The 22000-nt window shown below is 42.5% G+C and overlaps 1 protein-coding gene across 2 annotated transcripts; it reads right to left on the minus strand.

Annotated features, from left to right (window-relative positions):
* Positions 1 to 956: 956 nt before the first annotated feature.
* Positions 957 to 21475, minus strand: LOC120535947 (RNA-binding protein 7-like). Of its 2 annotated transcripts, none has more exons than XM_039764169.1 (5): positions 21385 to 21475; positions 12675 to 12837; positions 8395 to 8485; positions 7798 to 7894; positions 957 to 1874 (listed from the first exon to the last, which is right to left on the minus strand). In XM_039764169.1, the coding sequence occupies exons 2-5, from the start codon at positions 12826 to 12828 to the stop codon at positions 1506 to 1508; spliced, it is 711 nt and encodes a 236-aa protein (XP_039620103.1). In that variant the 5' UTR covers positions 12829 to 12837; positions 21385 to 21475; the 3' UTR covers positions 957 to 1505. The 2 variants fall into 2 exon arrangements, with proteins under 2 accessions (XP_039620103.1, XP_039620102.1); XM_039764168.1 differs by lacking the exon at positions 21385 to 21475 and adding an exon at positions 15839 to 16054.
* Between the last annotated feature and the right edge of the window lie 525 nt (positions 21476 to 22000).

Here is a 22000-nt window from a genome sequence, read left to right on the forward strand (position 1 = left end):
ACACTGGTGAGGCCTCATCTGGAGTCCTGGGGGCAGTTTTGGTCTCCAGGCTACAAAAAAAAGGACATAGCAGCACCAGAGAAGGTCCAGAGAAGAGCGACTGGGCTGATTAGAAGGGTATGAGCTGCGAGGAGAGGAGCCTCTCCAGTTTAAGCAAACAGAGGTTATGAGGTGACATGACTGGAGCCTGCAAAATTAACAAAACCATTTGTGGAGCAAATCCAGGCTGTTACTTTAAAATGAGTTCAACAAGGGGTTTGGAAAAGAGATAACGAGTACATGTTGCAGAAACAAACTACCAAGTAGTGTGGGAGACAGGACTTTAGGACCCTTGATATGTTGACTTAATGACGAATAAGATGGGCAAGCTTGGCAGTGCTGAATGGCCTGATCTGATCTGAATAGAAGGGTCTGCCTTGACGCACACATTGTGCTTCCTTTTGACCACCATCATGTCATAATAAAGCATCTTCAGCTGGGTCAAAAACCCTTCACCCTCCATCAATTACATACATAACTTGGTTATTAATGATGGGGTGGCTATTCTAGAGGCATGAGGCACAAAGCAGGGACAAACACACACTGACAGAAGACCAAGTCCCTCACTGGACCCCAGCACACACTCTCTCTCTCGCCAATTTGGGGTCGCTAATTACCAATGATGCCAATGTAACTCGGAAGCAAAATGAGCGAAGAAAAGATAACCACAGGTCAAAGGTCAAAGCCAATTCTTCATTGTTTTAGGACTCCTTGTGCAGTGGTAACTGAAAAAGGGACACAGTTCCAGAAGAGCCGAGAGGCTCACTCCCAAAATCCACTAACAAGGGTCTTCCTAATGTCCCCCACCCACCCAGCTTGTTTTGTTTTTTTTTTTTTTAATAACATTCAGACCCACAAGGAAGAAATAAAAACAGTAATAACAAAAATGACCCCCAAACACCAATACCCAAACACCCCCCACCCCCACCCCCAAATCAAAACCCCAGGTTTTCAAACATCAAATGCGACCTACTGTATAGAAATATATACCTGGTTGGGTCTGCTGGTGGAAATGCACTTTCGGGGGGCAGCTGCACCCTTGGAGTGGAAGAGCAAGGGGGTCCTGGGGTTTAGTCCTGCCTGCGGAACCCAAAGGAAACAGCAGTGCAGGGCGGGCAGGCCAGTCTAGTGTACCCAGGCGTCAACTGTTGCCCCCTTTTTTTCAGTTCAGCTCCCGATTCACTAACAAAATGATGATAATTAATAAAAATGATAAAAAAAAAGCGAGCAGAATAAAGCCAGTCGGCACCGAGTTGCTCCTTCCACTTAGGCACAAATCGACATTCTGAACGTGATTAGACGCCCACTGGCTCACCTTCTCTAGGGCGATGAAGTAGGCCAGGGCTCAGTAAACCCCCCATTACATAAAACTTTTCTTTGTCCAAAATCATTTTCTTTTTTTAGTTTGTCCAAGATTAAAAAAAAAAGAAAAAAAAAAAAAAGGATAAAACAAATAAAATCCTCCCTCAGTATCGTGACTGGCGCCATTTGTTGTCTCGTCTGCTGTTACTCTGGTACTCTCTGCCATGATTGCGGGCCACTCGGTCATCGTGATGGTAGTATTCCTCCCGCTGGCCCCGGTAACGACGGTCGGGCCCAGGATCCGAAAAGTGGGCATCCCGTCCGTAGTGCCCTCTGCTTTGCGGGTATGGCAGTGGGCCCTGCCTGCCGTGGCACTGTGCTGTGGCATCCTGTTGCTGCTGCCACTGATTGCCTGCTCTGTGTGATGGCGGCGGCGCTGACTGCTGCTGCTGCTGCTCAGGGGACAGGAAGCCGGGCTGCATCAGAGGCGAGGCGGCTCCATTCACTTGTCGCTGCTGCCACATGCTGTTTATCTGTGGAAGAAGATTGGCACACAAGTGAATGGGCAGGCTAAGACTGAGACATGGTGGGCTTTTTAATAGGGCAGTTCAGTAAAAAAAAAAACCAAGGCTCTCTTCTTGTGCTATGTGGTGCCTCAATATCAGACAGGTAACACAGTGAGGAAATGGAGCACCATAAGCGAGAATACAACAGGAAGCGGTGCCTTGTGTCAGCCATGGCAGAGACAGGAATGGGGTGCACAGAAGGACTTGTGGCCAGTATACTGTAAATGTTCCACCCGCTAAATCTACCTTATGAAGTTAGTCAGATTAAAAGTCTCTGTAAGCAGCCCTCGGCCCCTCATCGGCCCCTCGCATGCTTTACCCAACATTTATATTTTTTCTGCCTTTGTCCATTCACTTGCCAACCAAGGAAACTGCCAGGAATGACACTTCATCTTTACCTGGGAAACTGCAGCTTCATAACGCTGCTCTGCTTAACTACGAGTTAAAGTCTGCTGTGCCGTTTCACGTAATCCTAGTTGAGCAGAGAGATTCTTATTACTTCAACAACTGTCAGGGTATGCAATCAAGCTGAATGTTGGTAGAGCAAGTTTCAAGAAATGTGAAATATGAAATAATATGAAATAAGAAATCCCAATATGCCTCAGACAGTACCGTATATACTCAAATCGATCATAAAATCAGACCCCAATTTATAAGCCCGTTCAAAACTGTGACACTTATTTATTTAGTGAAAAGCCAAACAAAATGACACCTTTTATTGGTTAACAAAAAAGATTACAATATGCAGGCTTTCCAGGCAACTCAGGTCCCTTCTTCAGGTAAGATGTAATCATTTTTTCTACTCTCTCACCAGTTTCTCAGACTCGTCGGATTTTGTGACAGCAGCGCAGTTACCAATTTCTTTCGCTACTTCAATGACGTTTAATTTCAAACCAGCTTCGTATTTTTTTCTGATGGAACGCTCCATCATAGGTAAGGGATGCTCATACAATAAAGGTGTATGAAGATGTGAGATACAAAAAAAAAAAAACGCAAAAGAGTGCAAACGTTGCTTCAGGAATACTTCGGGTATTACGTGTGGTCACGTAGGCACAATAGCGAGAGAGGGGTTAGGAGCACCCGCTGATACGAGAAGGGTCTGGCTGCAGACCGTGCACGCTCAGACACAACAGGAAGTGCAACCGGGGAGTCGTTTCCTGATTGCTATGTTGGTACGTTTGCTAGTTATAGTCTTACTATTTATGAGCAATATGGAATGTTCTTAATATACAGGCTGGCCTGTGTTGGTTTATTAACATGTTTACCATTTTAACAGATCAAGTTAGCCAAGGTGAATGCTTGCCTCTTATTGTAATTACTAGCATCATGGCCGTGGTAGCGTAGCGAGAGCGCGGATGTTTAGAGCGTGCTAGTTTAGTGTTCCCGCTGTTATCCCAAGGAAAAAACAATTATGCAACCATCATAACTTGCTAACATTATGTAAATTTAATGTATACAGTATTTACGTGTGAATAAAGAGTAAAATGAAAATAAAACAAATAGAACAATTCTGTGTTGTTAATAATCTTATATATCAGAACTGTAATACATACTATACTTTACTGTGAGGATGCGTCAAGTACAAGTACATTTTTTTTTTCTCAGTTTTTTATATATATATAAAATAATTGCATAAAACACATTTACATAAATACACCAAATTTTTATTCCCGTCTTAGGTATCTGTCCTTGCACACGCAAAAACAGCCAGTCAGTGGTGCAGTGAGAGCCAACACCAATTCATTGGTCTGGTCCAGTTGCCCCAGATACTGACTATGAAAGAGGAAGATGCTGGGAAGGCCCTGCAGGAGTACGAAGCAATGAATGCAGAGGAAGGTTCACTAGTTAATAGAGATGGGGGGTATTTTCCGTACGTCGTTTAAATCATCCGAGATCAGATGCCTCATCTTGGATGAGTTAATGCCGGTGAAGTTCATCTGGGATAGGTCAGTTTTTCAAACGCAGCCATGTTGTAGGTTAGTCTGGCTGAATCTAATCATCCGAGATGAATGCGCGCGCCCGCACTGATTGAACAGCTCATATATATTGAGTCTAGAAAACATGAACAGCAAGTCTTTGATAGGCTGCAACAAAATAACGAAAGAACGGGCGCATTTCTTTGTTTTTTTTTAACACAAGCAGAGCAGGACCTTTTATTTCGAAGGATATGAAGAATTTCAAGATGCACAAGGGGTAACACTGCAAAAGCAGCCCAAACCAGAAAGTGGCTGACAAATGAAACGCTAAGTAGTGTGCATTGTACTTACTGAATGCAACGTTTCATTTCCTATGTGTCAGATTAATTATTATTTAATATGTCATAATTCCAGATCAGACGTGAGCACAAGGAGAACATAAGAACAGGTTAAAGTACAAGAATATAGTTCAAACTGGAAAATATTAGAATATAACTATTTAAAGAATTGTTGACATAAAGAATCATATATAAGAAACATTCGTTTTAAAGCTAATAAGGTGGCAGACAAGCAAAAAACAGATGAGAGGTCCACGCGGTCCAGACCTAACCCTGCAGAAGAGTTGGCTCTCCAGCAAAATGCCCAGCGCCCTGTTTCTGAGGGAGGTTTATTTTTTTGTTTTGGTTGGGTCAGTGGCAGGGAATGTCATAGCCCTAGAACCCGTGTCTGACCAACGAGATATTGATATTTGATGAAGACACTGTGTCTGATTATTTGTCAGGAGGAGAGGTACATTCTCCAAATAATGTTTGATCAAACTCCACTCTGATCAGTCCCATGTGCCCCAATCACATTTGGAAATCCTGGGTAATGCGCATGTTAGGCTGATTGTGAGATTCTTTATGGAGCTGTGGGTGTTTTTGCCTGTGTATTACCTACCTGCAATGGCATAAAACGCATCTTTTATTGTCTGCACACGCAGGTGTCCAGGAAACACTAAGAAACCCCGAAGAAAATATTTCAGCGCCAAACAGACTTTACGAATTGCCTGGCAAACTGCACTTTTAGATAGATTTTCCGCATTGCCTACAATATAAAAAAATAAGTGCCACTTGCAAAAAAAACTCAAAGCAATGCATACTGTCTGTGTGGTTGTGGAGCCCGACTTCGCCTGGTTTGACTTCGAATACAAGGTTCTAATAAATCTTTGAGTTACAATATTCCCCCTCGGCTAAAGCGGTATCTCTATCTTTCGAAAAGAATTTCCTCCAGGAGCAATAAAGGATCTTGCTGATCGCGCAAAACCCTCTCTATATGAAATTCTCTTCTTATAATTTTGCGCACCGATATAAATTAGTAGCTCATTCATGAACGGCAAAGCCATGACTGAATGAATTCCATGCACAGAAACTGATGAAGTGTGTGAGCTAATCCTTATATACAGTACATAAATCAAACCGAGGATTTGGATCTGCTGCTATGACAACACATCCAGCAAGAGTTTCAAAAAACCGACAGATCCAGGATCAGGCCAAATCATCAACAATTACATCCGGTTAAACGAGTAATCCACATACGAAAAATACCCCCATGATGTTCTGGCTCCATTTTGTTTTGGGTTTAGCCATGTGCAAGACATGCACAGATTTGTAGAAGAAATGGTGGATTGCAGGAAGGTAACTGTGCACTGCTGCCTCCTTAACTAAATTAAAAACTAAAAGTTGTTGTTGGGGGTTTTTTGAGGGGGGTCCTTATGTTTATATTAATATACAAACATTTGATCACTGATGTGTCCAATGTCCTTTTCCCTCTACCATTTATTAATCACAGTTTGGTACCTCGTGACATGAAGTATAGTACATATTACAGTTCTGATATATAAGATTATTAACGACACGGAATTGTTCTATTTGTTTTATTTTCATTTTACTTTTTATTCACACGTAAATACTGTATACATTAAATTTACATAATGTTAGCAAGTTATGATGGTTGCATAATTGTTTTTTCCTTGGGATAACAGCGGGAACACTAAACTAGCACGCTCTAAACATCAGCGCTCTCGCTACGCTACCACGGCCATGATGCTAGTAATTACAATAAGAGGCAAGCATTCACCTTGGCTAACTTGATCTGTTAAAATGGTAAACCTGTTAATAAACCAACACAGGCCAGCCCGTATATTAAGAATATTCCATATTGCTCATAAATAGTAAGACTATAACCAGCAAACGTACCAACTTAGCAATCAGGAAACGACTCCCCGGTTGCACTTCCTGTTGTGGCTGAGCGTGCACGGTCTGCAGCCAGACCCTTTTGGCCGATACAACGCATTGCCGCACACACATAGAAAATAAAGGCCATGTGCTCCGCAGTTACTCTATCATAATCTCTTGGACCGATAGCTCGAGTTTTCCGTATTCGACCTATACAACCGACATTATAAGACACCGGAAATTATACGGTAAAATCAAGTCCCAACTTATCTGTGGATGAACTTAAACACGAGTATATACGGTAATAAAACAGCTTTTCTTTTGTGGAAACAGAATTGACTATGTCCCTATGGGAGAAGAGACTCCCTAGATCAGGGGGTTCTTAAACTGATGGGTTTCAGGGGGTCTGTGAGGGTCAGATAAAAATCAACACTTATATTCACTATACAGCCCAGTTGATTTTTCTTGCACATCTTTTTCTCACCTAAGCCTAACGCATGAGTTACACACTCACGAGAAAAATAACGAGTGCTCCGATTCCCTTTGCTACTACATACTGTACCTTTGTGAATCAGGGGTTTCAGCACATGTTTCTTTCCATCTGTCTGTCCATCATCCAACCCGCTATATCAAAACACGGGGTCACGGGGGTCTGCTGGAGCCAATCCCAGCCAGCACAGGGCACAAGGCAGGAACAAACACCGGGCAGGGTGCCAGCCCACCACAGGGCACACACACACTTGGGATCAATTTAGGATTGCCTATGCACCTAACCTGCATGTCTGGACTGTGGGAGGAAACCCATGCAGACACTGGGAGAACATGCAAACTCCACGCAGGGAGGACCTGGGAAGCGAACCCGGGTCTCCCAACTGTGAGGCAGCAGCGCTACCACTGGGTTGTTTCTATCAAAATGAAAAGTCGAAACAGATCGGATATCAAAGATGATAGGTGTGCCACCTTGTCCAAGACCACTCCACAGTTTCATATTCTTATTCAAAGCAAACAAGAACAACCTTCTCATTGAAATAGAGGATAACGAGAGAGTAGATGTATAGCAGTAGTAGTGATGGGAGCAGAACACACTCATTTCAATTTGCACAAGGGGATTGTCTTATTTATAAACATCTATGCGTGGAAGTTTGTGTGTGAGTGTCTGTATCTCCTGACCAGAAGTGTGAGGCTACAGCATGAAGCTCAGAGAGCCGGCAAGGCGGCCCCCAAGTTAATAAGGTGGATGAAGAAAGCGACTCTGTTGCCAAAGTAAAACCGCAGAGAAAAGAGAGAAACTTACACAAGCGAGGCGAGCACGTCAGCAAAACGAATCCTCCGCGGAGAGAGACGCCCCGAGTCGTTCCTTTCACTTACCTGACATCTCGACATTTCATTTTTTTTTTCCTGACAATTTCAATAGTTTCTAGGACCCCGGGCTTTTCACAGCACGGGCTTACACAGCCAGTACTTCATTATTATAATGAGTGGCCATTACTTTCTGCATTAAAAAAAGGAGTATTTTTATTAGAGTTTTTATTTTCAAGTTTAATAATACTTTGTGTATGTCATATGTATGAGACAATCAAATCTAGATAAATGAAGTATATTATATTCATTGCATGCAAAGTTGTGTTTATGTGAATATTTCTGGTGAAGGGGGTCCCATAGCTTTCATCAGGTTCTTAATGGGGGTTACAAGTCACTGCCCCAGATGATGCTGCTTGTCAGAGGCTACAAAGACATCTAAAATCATGGCAGACTTACCACCGCGTGCCTCTGTAGGCTGTCAGGGGATGACAAGGACCTCTGGGCCAGCTGAGGAGATGCAAAGCCTCGATTTGGCATACTGTCCATACCGAACCTGAAGGAGCAAAGTTCAAGAGTGAAGAGGGGTTCCACAATACAAGTGGCTCTCTTCTGCTACTTTACATTCAAAGGGAAAAAACGTACAACATGGTAAAGCACAATTAAAACTCGCAGCTCGAGCAAGCTGCAGCACACCAGAGCCGACTTGAGAAACGCACCGACGAATCAGCCAGTCGGGGTCAGCCGGTTTGGAGGGGGCCCCCCACTTTAAAGACAAAACTTTCCAAAACAGATGCCATTTCCATTTTGGCCCATCAGACATTTTCATTTTGTGACAGAGCTCAGGAGCACGAGAAGTCATTACAAAGTGCTACAAGGCCAGCCGCTTCGACTCTAAAACAAGGGCACATGTTTAAAAGGGTTGAGTTAGTGACAGCACACTTTTTCCTTTTTTAAAATCTGCTGACATCTCGGCTCCCTTCAATCCCCAACACAGTCACTCTGCCCCCTCGGGGACTTTCAGTTACTTAGGAGTCTCACAAGAAGCAAACCTACCTGCCGGCTCCCTGGTGTGTTGGCGTGCTAGAGGGGCTCGAGTTCTGTGAATTCAGAGGGCTGCCCTGCTCCTGTGTGCCATGAGAGCTGCCTGGAGGACGGCAATAAAAAAAAAAGGTTCAGCACAACAAGCGGCTGGTAAAATTAGACCAGATTTGAACATTTCAGCTCCATATTAGAAATCCATATCCCTGAATATGAAGAGGCAGGCATTACATGACAGTTGACCCGTTACACAGATGGCACATAAACCTACCAGCCGTGCAGCTCAGGTCTTTCCAGTCGTAACCTCTGAACTATTCTGGCCAGACAAGACTCACTCTTTTAAAAAGACTTTTTTTTACTGTTTTCATTTCACCCCATTTTGCATTTTATACCAATAGTTGCCCTCAAACAGTAATCTGTAAGAGGTTAGTACTTCAGGAAAATGTTTTAAGAAATATAAAAGCACATTTTTCTGCAAGTTTGTACGTTCAAAAAAAAAAAAAAAAAAGAGTTGCACCTACTTTATGTCATCTGTTCATTTTTTCTTTTTATTTCTTTTTTTGTATTGTTTGGATCAGAATCTTCCTGTGGTAACACTATGGATATTCACACACAAATTCAGGCAGATGAGGTTCATCCTCAGACCGTCATGCAATGTCGGCATTTTCTTACATCTGCTTCAGCGACAGCAGACAGACAGGGAAGTCTGGGCCTCTCTGCTTAAGCTGCTGCCCCCGCGACCCGACCTCGGACAAGGGGAAGAGGATGGATGGATGGATGGATGCTTCAGCGACACACAGAGCTGCTCGTCCACCCCATTATCTTTATTTATCTAAACAAACAAGCCTCCCTTTTTAGTAACACTTCTTGTGTTTCACTCCCACGCAGAGCTCAAAGTCAGCTCTGAAAACGACATCATGAGCCAATCGAGACTTCCAATCGGTTCTTTACATTACAGGGTGCAGCACAAATGAAATTGAAAGGACTGGCTGTGATCAGAAAACTCAATCCACTAACAGCCGTGTTTGGTGGGCTGCCAGATGGGCTGAAAGTGGAGAAGAACAAACACACTGGAATGGCCTTCACTACGCTCTTGGCACGTAGACTTATCTTGCTCAACTGGAAGTGGGTAACTGATGTTATATCAACTCAAGTCAAGTCAAGTTGGGGCGAATGCACTGGTACACAGCGTTGCGGCACCCACCACACGACGAAACAACTCGGGATCCTGGTTTGCAACCCCCCAGGCAGACACGCGGTCCAGTCCCACCCTCTGTCTGCCATAGCCTGGTGTTACGTGGGTGACCTCTTGGCCTGGTCCAGCCATTCAGGTCCCCAACAATGAGGATCTTACGAGCCGGATCTCCCTCAGAGAAACGCGCCACATGGCCGTAGTCCTGTATCTGTCGCTCCCTCACAATGCAGGTGATGTGCCTCATTCGGGACTACGTGAGCAACACAAAGTCAAACCAGCGGTACCCAAGGATTTTCCGGAGAGACACAGAACTGAAGGAGTCCAGTCTTCGTCTCTGGGTAGCATCCATGTCTCACAACCATTCTCACTTGGAGGATCTGCGCAAAACTTTAAAACCTGGCAGGATCTCATCAACAACATTTTAGCATAAGCATTTAAACTGAGGAAGCCTTTTTCATTCTATTTACTCACTCACTATTAAAAGTTTCACTCTGTTGGCCTGGTTCTCTTTCTCATGGATGGCAGTTGACTTGACCCTCGTTTTGTAACATCTGACTTGATCGTATGGAATGTTGTTTTGTAATGGATGTCTGGAATATGCGTGTGTCTCACTGTGACTCCGCACCTTTCCTCATTCCTGTTATTGGTGGAATGGCTTGATTTGTAAGCCACAAGTATGTAAATGGCCGGTGGGGAAAAGGAGAGAAGAAACGCAGAGCCAAGAGGGACGCGGACGCCATCACAGGAAAAGGCAAGAGGGAAAGAGAGGACGGCGCACGGAAAACGTCAGGTGAACCCTCAGGACAAATTATTTTCCCTTTCTGGTGATGGTATTCGGGAGAGAGCCTGACGGGCCAGCAAAAGGGACTGCTGATTCTGATCATTTCCCCCAAACAGCATCATTCGCCACCGCAGACTGAGATAGTCAACCCTTACAGAGAAGATCTGAAGGACTACGAATACGTTGGGTTTTTTTTTTTTGTTTATTTTTCTCAACTTTATGCATTAGTGGCGTATGTGCTGAAGTGTTTTGTGCCGTGAATCGTATGGGGTGGGAAGCGCTGCAGCGCGACATGAAATAGGGGTTTTTGTTACAGTAAGCGTATGCCATTTCTTACAATAATCATTTTTAAGTTAACTCTGCATTCACTGGTGTCTTTCTCTACTTGGGGTGGTGCAGTAAGAAAGTAGTGTTGGTCGCTCACACTCCAGATTATTAGTTTTCTTTCTTTGCTGCCACTCTAAGAGGGCAGCGCATATTATAATCGTGCTGGCTCTAGGAGCGGTGCAGTTTGATTTTAATAAATTCAATAAAATGTTAAAAACAATTCAAAAATAAACAAATAAGGGGTGGGGGTCGATTTGGTTTCAATCCTATTTTTTGTAAAAAGTGATCTTTGTGTATGGAATGTTTACAATGAAAGCAATAAAATAAATAAATAAATAAAAAGAAAACTCACACCCATCTGCTACCACTGCGTGGACCTGGGAGCCAACGTCAGCAGCATGAGGCACAAGGCAGAGCCCACCAAAACATGGGGAGCCAGTCCATCATAGGGCCAGTCCCCCACATAACCAGCCTGACATGACGCTCATGTAGCGGCACTGCCTAATCGTGTGTGTGTACCTTAAGGGTGATGGGAAGAAAATTGTCACCTTTTTTTGACAAAATCCACAGAAGCATAAACTTCTGATCGACAACAGCCGGGATGTGAATGTAAGACACCGCAGTGCAAGCCATCACAATTATACAAATGAAAACATAAGTGAAAAAATGGATTCTATTAATTTAGAATATAGATTAATAAAACTCAACTTGTTTGGAATCTGTCCGTTTTATTCTCACTTCTAATTTAAGACACTAAAACGTCTCACCAATTGACACATTTCAGACTTTCAAATGCCGCCGAAGATTCAAGCAAAGTCCAAAATGAAAGATGAACCAACTATTTGACAGCATTTTTTCCCATTCAGGTGTAATGAAGGACAGAGACAAGGAACACGAGGATGAGGAGTTACAGAACAAGGAAAGCTTATTTGCTTAGAAACCCACGGGGCAGACCGAGCAGACCCAACGATACAGATCACGCCGTAACTGGCGGTGCGAATACTCCGGCCACGTCTCCCGAAACGAACGACAAGCTACCAGACTTTTACAGCCGTGTACATTTTTTTGTTATTTGCAGCAAAGCTCACAGTAAATGGCTTTTTTTAACAGGACAAACGGAAGATACCAGAGACAAATAAATGTGATCGAGCAGCACAAATATAAATCTGTGAGACTACCTTCACATAGTAATGCAGCAACGGGCCAACCTAGACAGCCACACAAACGTGGATTTAAAAACAGTGGAGAGAGAGTGAGAGTTGTTTGTTAACTGGCGTCTTGCTTGTCGCTTATTATAGTCAACCCTGTGTTTTAGCAGCTTAGAAAACACGAAGTGAAAGCCCCACGACATGAGGATGGCTGAAAGTGAATACGTGGGTTAAGAAACTCGACTGCTCTTATTTAGGAAGCTCACAGCTCATCTTGCAGTACGGCAAGGAAAGAGAAAAAGGTGGCAACCAAAGAAGGAACACATTTAAGGGGTGGCAGATGACACATGAAGAATACGTCTCACCAATTAGGGTGGCTAAATTAACTGACTTTGGTGAACCTGCACAACTGCCATTTAACCAAAAAAAAAAAAAAAAGAACAAGTTTGTGATGCAATAAGCCTTTCTGTGCATTTACTCGATTTCAGGTGTGAGGGGTACTAATGACATCATCATCAGCAACTGGCACAAAGCATGAACCAACCTTAGAGGGGATGCCACTTTCCTGTATAGGACACTCTTGTCAGCTCATACACGGCCAATTTCAATGTCTCGGACATGTGACAGAAAAATAAATAAATAAAAAGAGCACGAACACGCAAACTGCACATTCACCGACTAATCAAACGTGAAATATTAGTTTTACTAAAACGCTGCTGCTTTCTTTCATGGAGTGTATTGATCAGATGAAAGCTGCTTCATCCACACTATAAAACAAAATCAAGAACGTGCAAACAAAAAGACCAAAAATCAAATCCCTCCAGTGTCCGCAGTGTGCCTTCACCTGATCTGAACTGGATTTTGATGGGTCTCCCAAAGAGCTTCATTCCATTCAAAAGGTTCATCCCATAGGGGGCCGACACCTCGTGCTTAAAGTTCACAAATGCAAACTGCTTGGCCTTTCCGTCACGGTCCTTGGGAATTTTCACGGTAATCATAGGTCCAGCCTGTATAAAAAAAAAAAAAATGAATACAACACAAACTAAATAAAACAATGTGATTAAACATATGTTAACAATATTATATACATACATACACACATAGTGGTGTGAAAAACTATTTGCCCCCTTCCTGATTTCTTATTCTTTTGCATGTTTGTCACACAAAATGTTTCTGATCATCAAACACATTTAACCATTAGTCAAATATAACACAAGTAAACACAAAATGCAGTTTTTAAATGATGGTTTTATTATTTAGGGAGAAAAAAAAATCCAAACCTACATGGCCCTGTGTGAAAAGTAATTGCCCCTTGTTAAAAATAACCTAACTGTGGTGTATCACACCTGAGTTCAATTTCCGTAGCCACCCCCAGGCCTGATTACTGCCACACCTGTTTCAATCAAGAAATCACTTAAATAGGAGCTGCCTGACACAGAGAAGTAGACCAAAAGCACCTCAAAAGCTAGACATCATGCCAAGATCCAAAGAAATTCAGGAACAAATGAGAACAGAAGTAATTGAGATCTATCAGTCTGGTAAAGGTTATAAAGCCATTTCTAAAGCTTTGGGACTCCAGCAACCACAGTGAGAGCCATTATCCACAAATGGCAAAAACATGGAACAGTGGTGAACCTTCCCAGGAGTGGCCGGCCGACCAAAATTACCCCAAGAGCGCAGAGACGACTCATCCGAGAGGTCACAAAAGACCCCAGGACAACGTCTAAAGAACTGCAGGCCTCACTTGCCTCAATTAAGGTCAGTGTTCACGACTCCACCATAAGAAAGAGACTGGGCAAAAACGGCCTGCATGGCAGATTTCCAAGACGCAAACCACTGTTAAGCAAAAAGAACATTAGGGCTCGTCTCAATTTTGCTAAGAAACATCTCAATGATTGCCAAGACTTTTGGGAAAATACCTTGTGGACTGATGAGACAAAAGTTGAACTTTTGGAAGGCAAATGTCCCGCTACATCTGGCGTAAAAGGAACACAGCATTTCAGAAAAAGAACATCATACCAACAGTAAAATATGGTGGTGGTAGTGTGATGGTCTGGGGTTGTTTTGCTGCTTCAGGACCTGGAAGGCTTGCTGTGATAGATGGAACCATGAATTCTACTGTCTACCAAAAATCCTGAAGGAGAATGTCCGCCATCTGTTCGTCAACTCAAGCTGAAGCGATCTTGGGTGCTGCAACAGGACAATGACCCAAAACACACCAGCAAATCCACCTCTGAATGGCTGAAGAAAAACAAAATGAAGACTTTGGAGTGGCCTAGTCAAAGTCCTGACCTGAATCCAATTGAGATGCTATGGCATGACCTTAAAAAGGCGGTTCATGCTAGAAAACCCTCAAATAAAGCTGAACAATTCTGCAAAGATGAGTGGGCCAAAATTCCTCCAGAGCGCTGTAAATGACTCATTGCAAGTTATCGCAAACGCTTGATTGCAGTTATTGCTGCTAAGGGTGGCCCAACCAGTTATTAGGTTCAGGGGCAATTACTTTTCACACAGGGCCATGTAGGTTTGGATTTTTTCTCCCTAAATAATAAAACCATCATTTAAAAACTGCATTTTGTGTTTATTTGTGTTATATTTGACTAATGGTTAAATGTGTTTGATGATCAGAAACATTTTGTGTGACAAACATGCAAAAGAATAAGAAATCAGGAAGGGGGCAAATAGTTTTTCACACCACTGTGTGTGTGTATATATATATATATATATATATATATATATAGGTGCATTGGCGATCCTAAAAATTGTCCCGTGTGTGTGTCCTGCGGTGGGCTGACGCCCTGCCCAGGGTTTGTTTCCTGCCTTGTGCCCTGTGTTGGCTGGGATTGGCACCAGCAGACCCCTGTGACCCTGTAGTTGGGATATAGCGGGTTGGATAATTAATGGATGGAGTCACACATCCTTTAATAAGGTTAAGAGTGCTGAAATGTGTGTGTGTCACTTTGGCACAAAACTTCAAGCCAATGCCAATAATGACAAAAGTAATAAAGTATCCCGTTCATGACTTTTTTCCCCACTAAATGGTGCCATTACTTTACTAGTTCACAGAACAACGTTTTGTTGATTCACCAGTTTTTTCATAAAGATCATCACATGATCACCTTTTCCAAATTTTCAGTATGAGAATATGAAATGGTGCTGCTGTTTCAAATATTGCACAGCTATTAATTACCCAGTTAGTAAAGCACTTACTGTAAATGATGCCAGCGAGTTCTGTTGAGGGCTACATACGCGACTGAACATTCATGGCGTCTTTTCAGCTCCTTAACTTTTAAGAATTAGCAGAGAACTCCCTTGAAAGTCGCCCCGTTCTCTTATGCTCCGCTACTGCCTTCTTTAGCTCAGATGAACACGCCTTGTAATTCGCTAGAAAGAGCACCATCCTAGATTTAACGTACATAACTTGAGAATCTCCAGCAGGACACCATCATTTATGTATTTTGTGCGCACTGGTTTATTGAATTATACGACTACATTAATGAGACAAACCAAAACGTTCAATAAATGTATTGCTCTGTTAGGGCTTTGCAGCTTCATTTATTTTTTAAAGTTTTGGTACAAATGCTTTATTTACCCTTTTCTTTCTTCTTTGAATAAAAAAGAATGTCTGTTATATAATTCTGGAACATGCAAAGCAAATTTAAAAATAAATGTTTACAAAAAAACTAATTCACTGTAAAAGTCCCTTGAAATGAATAGATTACAAAGTCTGCCACACAAACAGCCGGCCCCAAAACGAAAACCATTATTACCAGTTTCCACCGCTCAAAAGGTCCATTCCTTAGGGAGGGTCTCGTCTTGCGTTTGTGACAATTACCGAGTAATAATAATTAAGTTAATAATATAGCGTCCGTGTTAGTTAAAGGAGGAATCATTAAAACATAGAAGTATGTATGAATCTTCAAAAGGGACTGGCAGACGCGCGGCGGCTGTCAACTGCCCTTCCACGTTCACACGCTGCTTGGCAAGTGAATCGAAACCTCCGCTTACCTGTAAAAACAGCTCGAAGAGCAACTCCTCGGTGACCCGGGGGTCTAAATTCCCGACAAACAGCGTCTTATCAGCCTCTTGCGATGAGCCCATTACTTAAAAAATAAATAAAAACAACGTAAAAAGCGAGCGGCACCAAAAAAAAAAATAAAAAATCCCACAGCAAGTCCAAAAGCAGCGCTTTTAGAGTCTCAATCACGGAAGTAGTTCCCCTTCCGTTTCCGGTTACTCTACAGCCAGTCTCGTTTTGGTATGTCATTTTTTTTTTCTGTTCAGATTGCCGGCACACCGACATCCCGCTTGGTGAACTTGTGCTGCCACCTGCCGGCTGGAGGTCCACTTACGCTAGGTGTTTAAATGCAGCGTTAAGCCAATAACCCTCCCCATACCTGTCACAGCCTCCCGCGATCCTGGATTGGATTCCATGGAACTGAGAATGTTGTACTCTTTGTTGCAAAGGCATTTGGTTATATGACAAGCCAAAATATTATTTAGAGATATCTTTAAAATGTAAAAATATTTCCCATATTGCTTATCACTTCAGGAGGCAGGGTGTCAATTATTCTAGCAAGAAGAGTTGTTTGTATCTATCTATCTATCTATCTATCTATCTATCTATCAATGTTTGGTTTTCACATCTCACCCTGTTTACGTAAGCTTTCCATCCACATCCCCAAAGACATGCAGGTTAGATTAACTGGAATGTGGAAACTGACCCCATGAGGGGGTGTGTATGAATATCCAAGGGTGTTTACCGCATTGTGCCTAATGCTATCAGCATGGACTCTTCTCCACTGTGACCCTAAATCGAATTATGTAGGTTTGAGAAAGTTGTGTTCAGAAGAGTTTCACCCAGAAGAGGTAACAGATGATGAACTCCGAGCACATCCAGGGGATGCTGAGTGTGGAGCAGTATTTTGTCCATACATTGTCCCACACAAGCTGCACTGGCAACAGGAATAAGGAAGCAGCCGATCCTCGAGTTCTGTCCCAGTCGAGATGACCCAATAATGGAAAAACAGATTTCGGGAACAGTTTCTCCCCCAGCATGGCAGGTGGCAATATTCTGCTGATGGGAGCCACACTTGGACACCCACAGGACTGCCAGGGACTTATACAACATGTAAGAAAATTTAATGAGGTCACGATATGTTAATCCATTCATCCATTATCCAACCCTCTATATCCTAACTACAGGGTCACGGGGGTCTGCTGGAGCCAATCCCAGCCAACACAGGGCACAAGGCAGGAAACAAACCCCGGGCAGGGCGCCAGCCCACCGCAGTTTTTACGTTAAATAAATATAAAATACTGGAATTCAACAGTCTCATATCGCCAGTCATCTGGCCGTGACTCCTGCGCTCGGCTTTCTGTTAGCTAAACCCTGCGGAACAACTCATTTCCAGAGGCCCCTGACACCCTCTTTTACAGTACAGAAGACACAGCAGCAGGGACACAATGAGGAACAGGTCTCATTATTGACGGGAACTTCTATATGACCCCAAAATGTTTCCAGAAAGTAACATTGTGACACTGGAACCTCCCCAGGGTCAAGATACAAAGGGAATGCCTCTGTTCATTAGGGAGTCGGAGTTGGGGGGTAGTGTATGACGCTCAAGAAAGAGGAGGAATAAAGGAGCCCGTGATGCTTATTTGCCTATTTATTCATTTATTAGCTTAGTGTATGGCACTGAACGGCCTTGAACCTGCGAAGATACACGTCTGTAATAAACAGCATTTAGTGCATCTGACTGAGGTGTGTGGGGCTCTGGGGTACCCCCTAGTGTCTGCAATGTGCCATTCTCAAAAAAAACAAAAACAAGTCATGCAATATACCAGCTCGAAAAATATACGTATATAAAAAAGATTTTTAAGTGACATGATTTTATTTGAGAATGCACTAAAAAGTAAAAAAAAAAAAAAAACTGTACTGCAAGATAGATTTGTTAAAGTGAAATTTCTAGCCAGCTTTACTATGGAAAGAAAATGGCACATCATATAAAAGTAGATTAAAGTATGTAGGATACTGGTTATAATTGGAGAAATTTTCAAATTGTAAGAGTTATTTTTTATTTAATGAATAAATGCATTTTAATTGAATTCAATTAATTCTTTTATGAAATTCCCATGATTTTAGTTTTAGTCACATATGATCAACAAAATGGAAAGAAAATACTTTTTACTTTTTAGCACATTTTTGAATAAAATTGTATCAGTCAAAATCACTTAAAAATATATATATATATATATATATATATATATATATATATATATATATATATATATATATATATATATATATATATATATATATATATATATATATATATACAAGATGCGTAAGCCTGTGCTGTAAAAAGCCCGGGCTCCTAGAAATGAGAAATTCAAATGCAGAGTCGGAGGTTTCGTTTTCCCGATGTGCTCGCCCTCCTTGTCTATCAGCGGCTAAGCAGTTTATTAGCAGGTAAGCGAGTTTGTCTCCGACTCGTTTACTTGGGGCTGTCTTACCAGCTCTTTGAGCTTCATGCTGTAGCCTCGCACTTCCGGGCTGAACAGACAGACAGACACACACACACACACTTTCACGCGTAGACGTTTATATATTTATATTTATATTAGCCACCCTAATTGCACACAGTCCTTGGCACGTTACAAAAACCTCGATTTGGGTGGGAAGGTGATTTGACAGGAATGACATTAGTGACATTAGAGTGGAATCAAACCTACGATCGTAAAGTGAAAGGTAACATTCATTCAGGTTCATTTCTCATTTTATTTCGAAATCCTAACCACGGTGAAACCTTACACGTACTGGAAATGTGTGTTTGTCTACTGGAGAATCGAACCTTCAGTCTTTCTTATAAAAGCCCAACACTTTATCCACTGAGCCAGTATCGCCAAATCACTAAAAAGAGTGTTTTGGCAAATATATAAATGATGAAAAATGGTTACATTTGAAAAAAAAAATGTTAATTTGTGTACTTTGGTCTCGAACCTTTGACAACCCAGCCACAGGGGATGCACAAACCAGTGTGTTTCTTCATGCCGGTCCCAAGCCCGGATAAATGGGGAGGGTTACGCCAGGAAGGGCATCCGGTGTAAAATTTTGCCAAATCAATATTCGGACAACAATACAAATTTCCATACTGGATCGGTCGAGCCCTGGGTTAACAACGACTGCCACTAGTACTGTTAGCCAACAGGGTGCTGGCAAAAATTGGGCTACTGCTGGCCGAAGAAGGAGAAGAAAATGGGGGAGACATGTCCGGAGGCAGGAGGAGAGGAGGAAAGTAAAGAGAGTGGAACTGAGGGTAGGAACTTTAAGTGTTGGCAGTATGACTGGTAAGGGGAGAGAGTTAGCAGATATGATGGAGAGAAGGAAGGTTGATATATTGTGTGTACAAGAGACCTAAATGGAAGGGGAGTAAGGCCAGGTGGATCGGAGAACAAGACGCAGAGAAAGATCTGGAAGAAGATGATCTGCTGTGATGACCCCTAACAGGAGTAGCCGAAAAAAGAAGAAGAAGAAGAAGAAGGTCTCGAACCTTTGACCATTGGATTGAACGTCCAACCTGCTAACCACTTGACCAATGCTGCTTCAATAATTCAACAAAAAAACTTTGACATCAATTAATCAAATGATGTTCTTTTTAATTGATTGATCTACACTGGTCTTGAACCTCCCACCATTTCATTGGAAGTCCAACATGCTAACCACATCACTAATTTTTCATACATATGTGTGGTGGCAGAAAGCTTTAGAAACAGTACTTTTGTGTAGTTGCTCAAAGTATAATTTAAAGGAATGAGAAATTTAAATTTGATATAATTACCATACAGATCCCAGGTCAAAACTTATGAAATATTGCATTGTCACCGGATCTCAGCATGCATGCAAAGTTTGAAGGAAATCAGTTCAGTAAATGTGGGTAAAAAAATTGATTGCAAATTCTGACCCAGACAAACAGAGAGGGCAAGCTGAATAAAGTCGTGTGAACAGCCAGCCTGCTAACCACTTGACCAATGCTGCTTAATTTTCATGTTGAAGTAATTTGACAAAACTTCAATATCAATTAATCCATTTTTGTTTTTTTCAGCTTATTTGTCTACATTGGTCTTGAACCTACGACCGTCTGATCAAAAGTCCAACATGCTAACCACTTGACCAACACCACCGACTCATATATAAGTATATGTGTGTTGGCTGAAAACACTCTATACTGTATATAAATACTGTATACCCGTATATAACGGCGCACTGCTATAACGATAACGTGCCGTGAATACCCTTGACTTGATCATTCCTAGTTTTCACACTCTCTCTCAGTCTGTGTTTAGTATTCGTTTGCTCAGAGGTTGATGCGCTTGCCGCTTCCTGAGCAGATCTTCTTTTCTCCACCCTAGCGGCGCGCTGCTTCTCTTCTTTCGTGGGCATCTTTTCGCGTTAAAACGGATTAAGTTAGTGTTTGTGTTGCAATTACTTAATACATTTTCTTTCATTTTTCACTTAAGCTGGCACTTGAGGCAGATTGAAGACTTCGGAATGATTTAAGATATGAAGAGGTAGGAGAAGTGACGGCGAAAGTAGTAGGGAATGAGAACGGCGCCCGTACGCATGCGCCATCCTGCTGGCCGCTGCCGAGAGTTGATTCTACAATAAAATACAATAAAAATAAAAAAAGGAATAACCTTGGAGGTCAATCACCAGCCCGAAAGCGGATAGAAGACGTCACGTAGTATATATGTGTACCACATTTCAGGTCAATAAGGTCAAACAGTTTGTGAGCTACAGGGGATTTAATGTCCTGGACAGACAAACTGACAGCCATGGTAGCGTATTATATAGAAAGATATATGTGTATTCGCTAAAAGTATAATATAAGGAAATGAGAAATTTCAATTTGACACAATTAACGTGCAGATTCCAGGTCAAAACTAATCAAATACATTGCATTGTCACCGGAGAGCAGCATGTCTGCAGTTTGAAGGAAATCCATCCATCCAGTTTCCAGCCCGCTGAATCCGAACACAGGGTCACGGGGGTCTGCTGGAGCCAATCCCAGCCAACACAGGGCACAAGGCAGGAAGCAATCCCGGGCAGGGTGCCAACCCACCGCAGGACACACACAAACACACCAACGCCAATTTAGATTCATTGCACCTAACCTGCATGTCTTTGGACTGTGGGAGGAAACCCACGCAGACACGGGGAGACTGGGAAGTGAACCCAGGTCTCCTAACTGCGAGGCAGCAGCGCTACCACTGCGCCACCGTGCCGCTCATTTAAAGGAAATCAGTTTGGTAAAAGTGAGTAAATTTGACGCAGACAAACGGAGAGGGCAAGATGAATAAAAAAATCGTGTTAATAATAATAATAATACAAATAAAAACCGCTCAAGTGACTATGCAAAGCATAACCTCCAATAAGAAGTCCTAACAGGGCATGACAAGGTTAAACAGCCCCACCCCAAAAGTCAATCGTCACAATTTCTCTTCTTCATTTTGTTCTTTAGAGACGTAGCCTTTGAGTCGCCATGTAAACTCACCTGACTGCTGAAGAAGCCGCTGTGCTTTCACCCGGGTGCTTTATACCGAGTACGGCCTCATTTATAAAGACGGTGTACTACACGCAAACAGAGGCTCAAAACGTGCGCGCGCAACTTCCCACCCAAACGTCGGGATTTATTAAAGAAAACTTGCGCATCTTTATGGCAACTCTGACCCATCCGCACGTAACATTTCGGAGATACTGGGAAATGACGACCCCCTTGATCAAAGCAGGGAAACGCAGCCAAACTAACTAAATGCCAACTGGCATGAATAACAACAATACGCATTACTGAGCCTTTATTAAAATGAGCGTCGCGCTGATGTGACAAAGAGATTAAACCTCAGAAGTTATGAGTATAACATCCAGACTGTGTTTCAGACAGCCAATGCTGCATATTTACACTGAAGAACTTTTTTCGTTTTTTTTTATCAGTTTATTGCCGCAGAACTGGCCGACGGGTCAGGAATATCTCAGCCAAGCTTCACTCTATCATGCCTGCTGTTCTGGAAGCCATTAACTGACCAGCGAGGTGCTACACCCAGTTTTCCTATGATATGGACGTACATTCACAAAAGATAACAGGATTTTGCCAATATAAAAATACTTTTTTG

The sequence above is a fragment of the Polypterus senegalus genome, chromosome 9 (assembly GCF_016835505.1).
Source record: "Polypterus senegalus isolate Bchr_013 chromosome 9, ASM1683550v1, whole genome shotgun sequence".
Lineage (NCBI taxonomy): Eukaryota > Metazoa > Chordata > Cladistia > Polypteriformes > Polypteridae > Polypterus > Polypterus senegalus.

What these genes read in the sequence shown, in the direction of transcription:
- LOC120535947 (XM_039764168.1), bottom strand. Translation starts at nt 15,931, where the DNA reads ATGGGCTCATCGCAAGAGGCTGATAAGACGCTGTTTGTCGGGAATTTA. An exon ending in CAAAATCCAGTTCAGATCAG is followed by an intron (nt 8,486 to 12,674) that starts GTGAAGGCACAC and finishes GCCGTCCTCCAG; the next exon opens with GCAGCTCTCATGGCACACAG. An exon ending in ACACACCAGGGAGCCGGCAG is followed by an intron (nt 7,895 to 8,394) that starts GTAGGTTTGCTT and finishes TTGCTCCTTCAG; the next exon opens with GTTCGGTATGGACAGTATGC.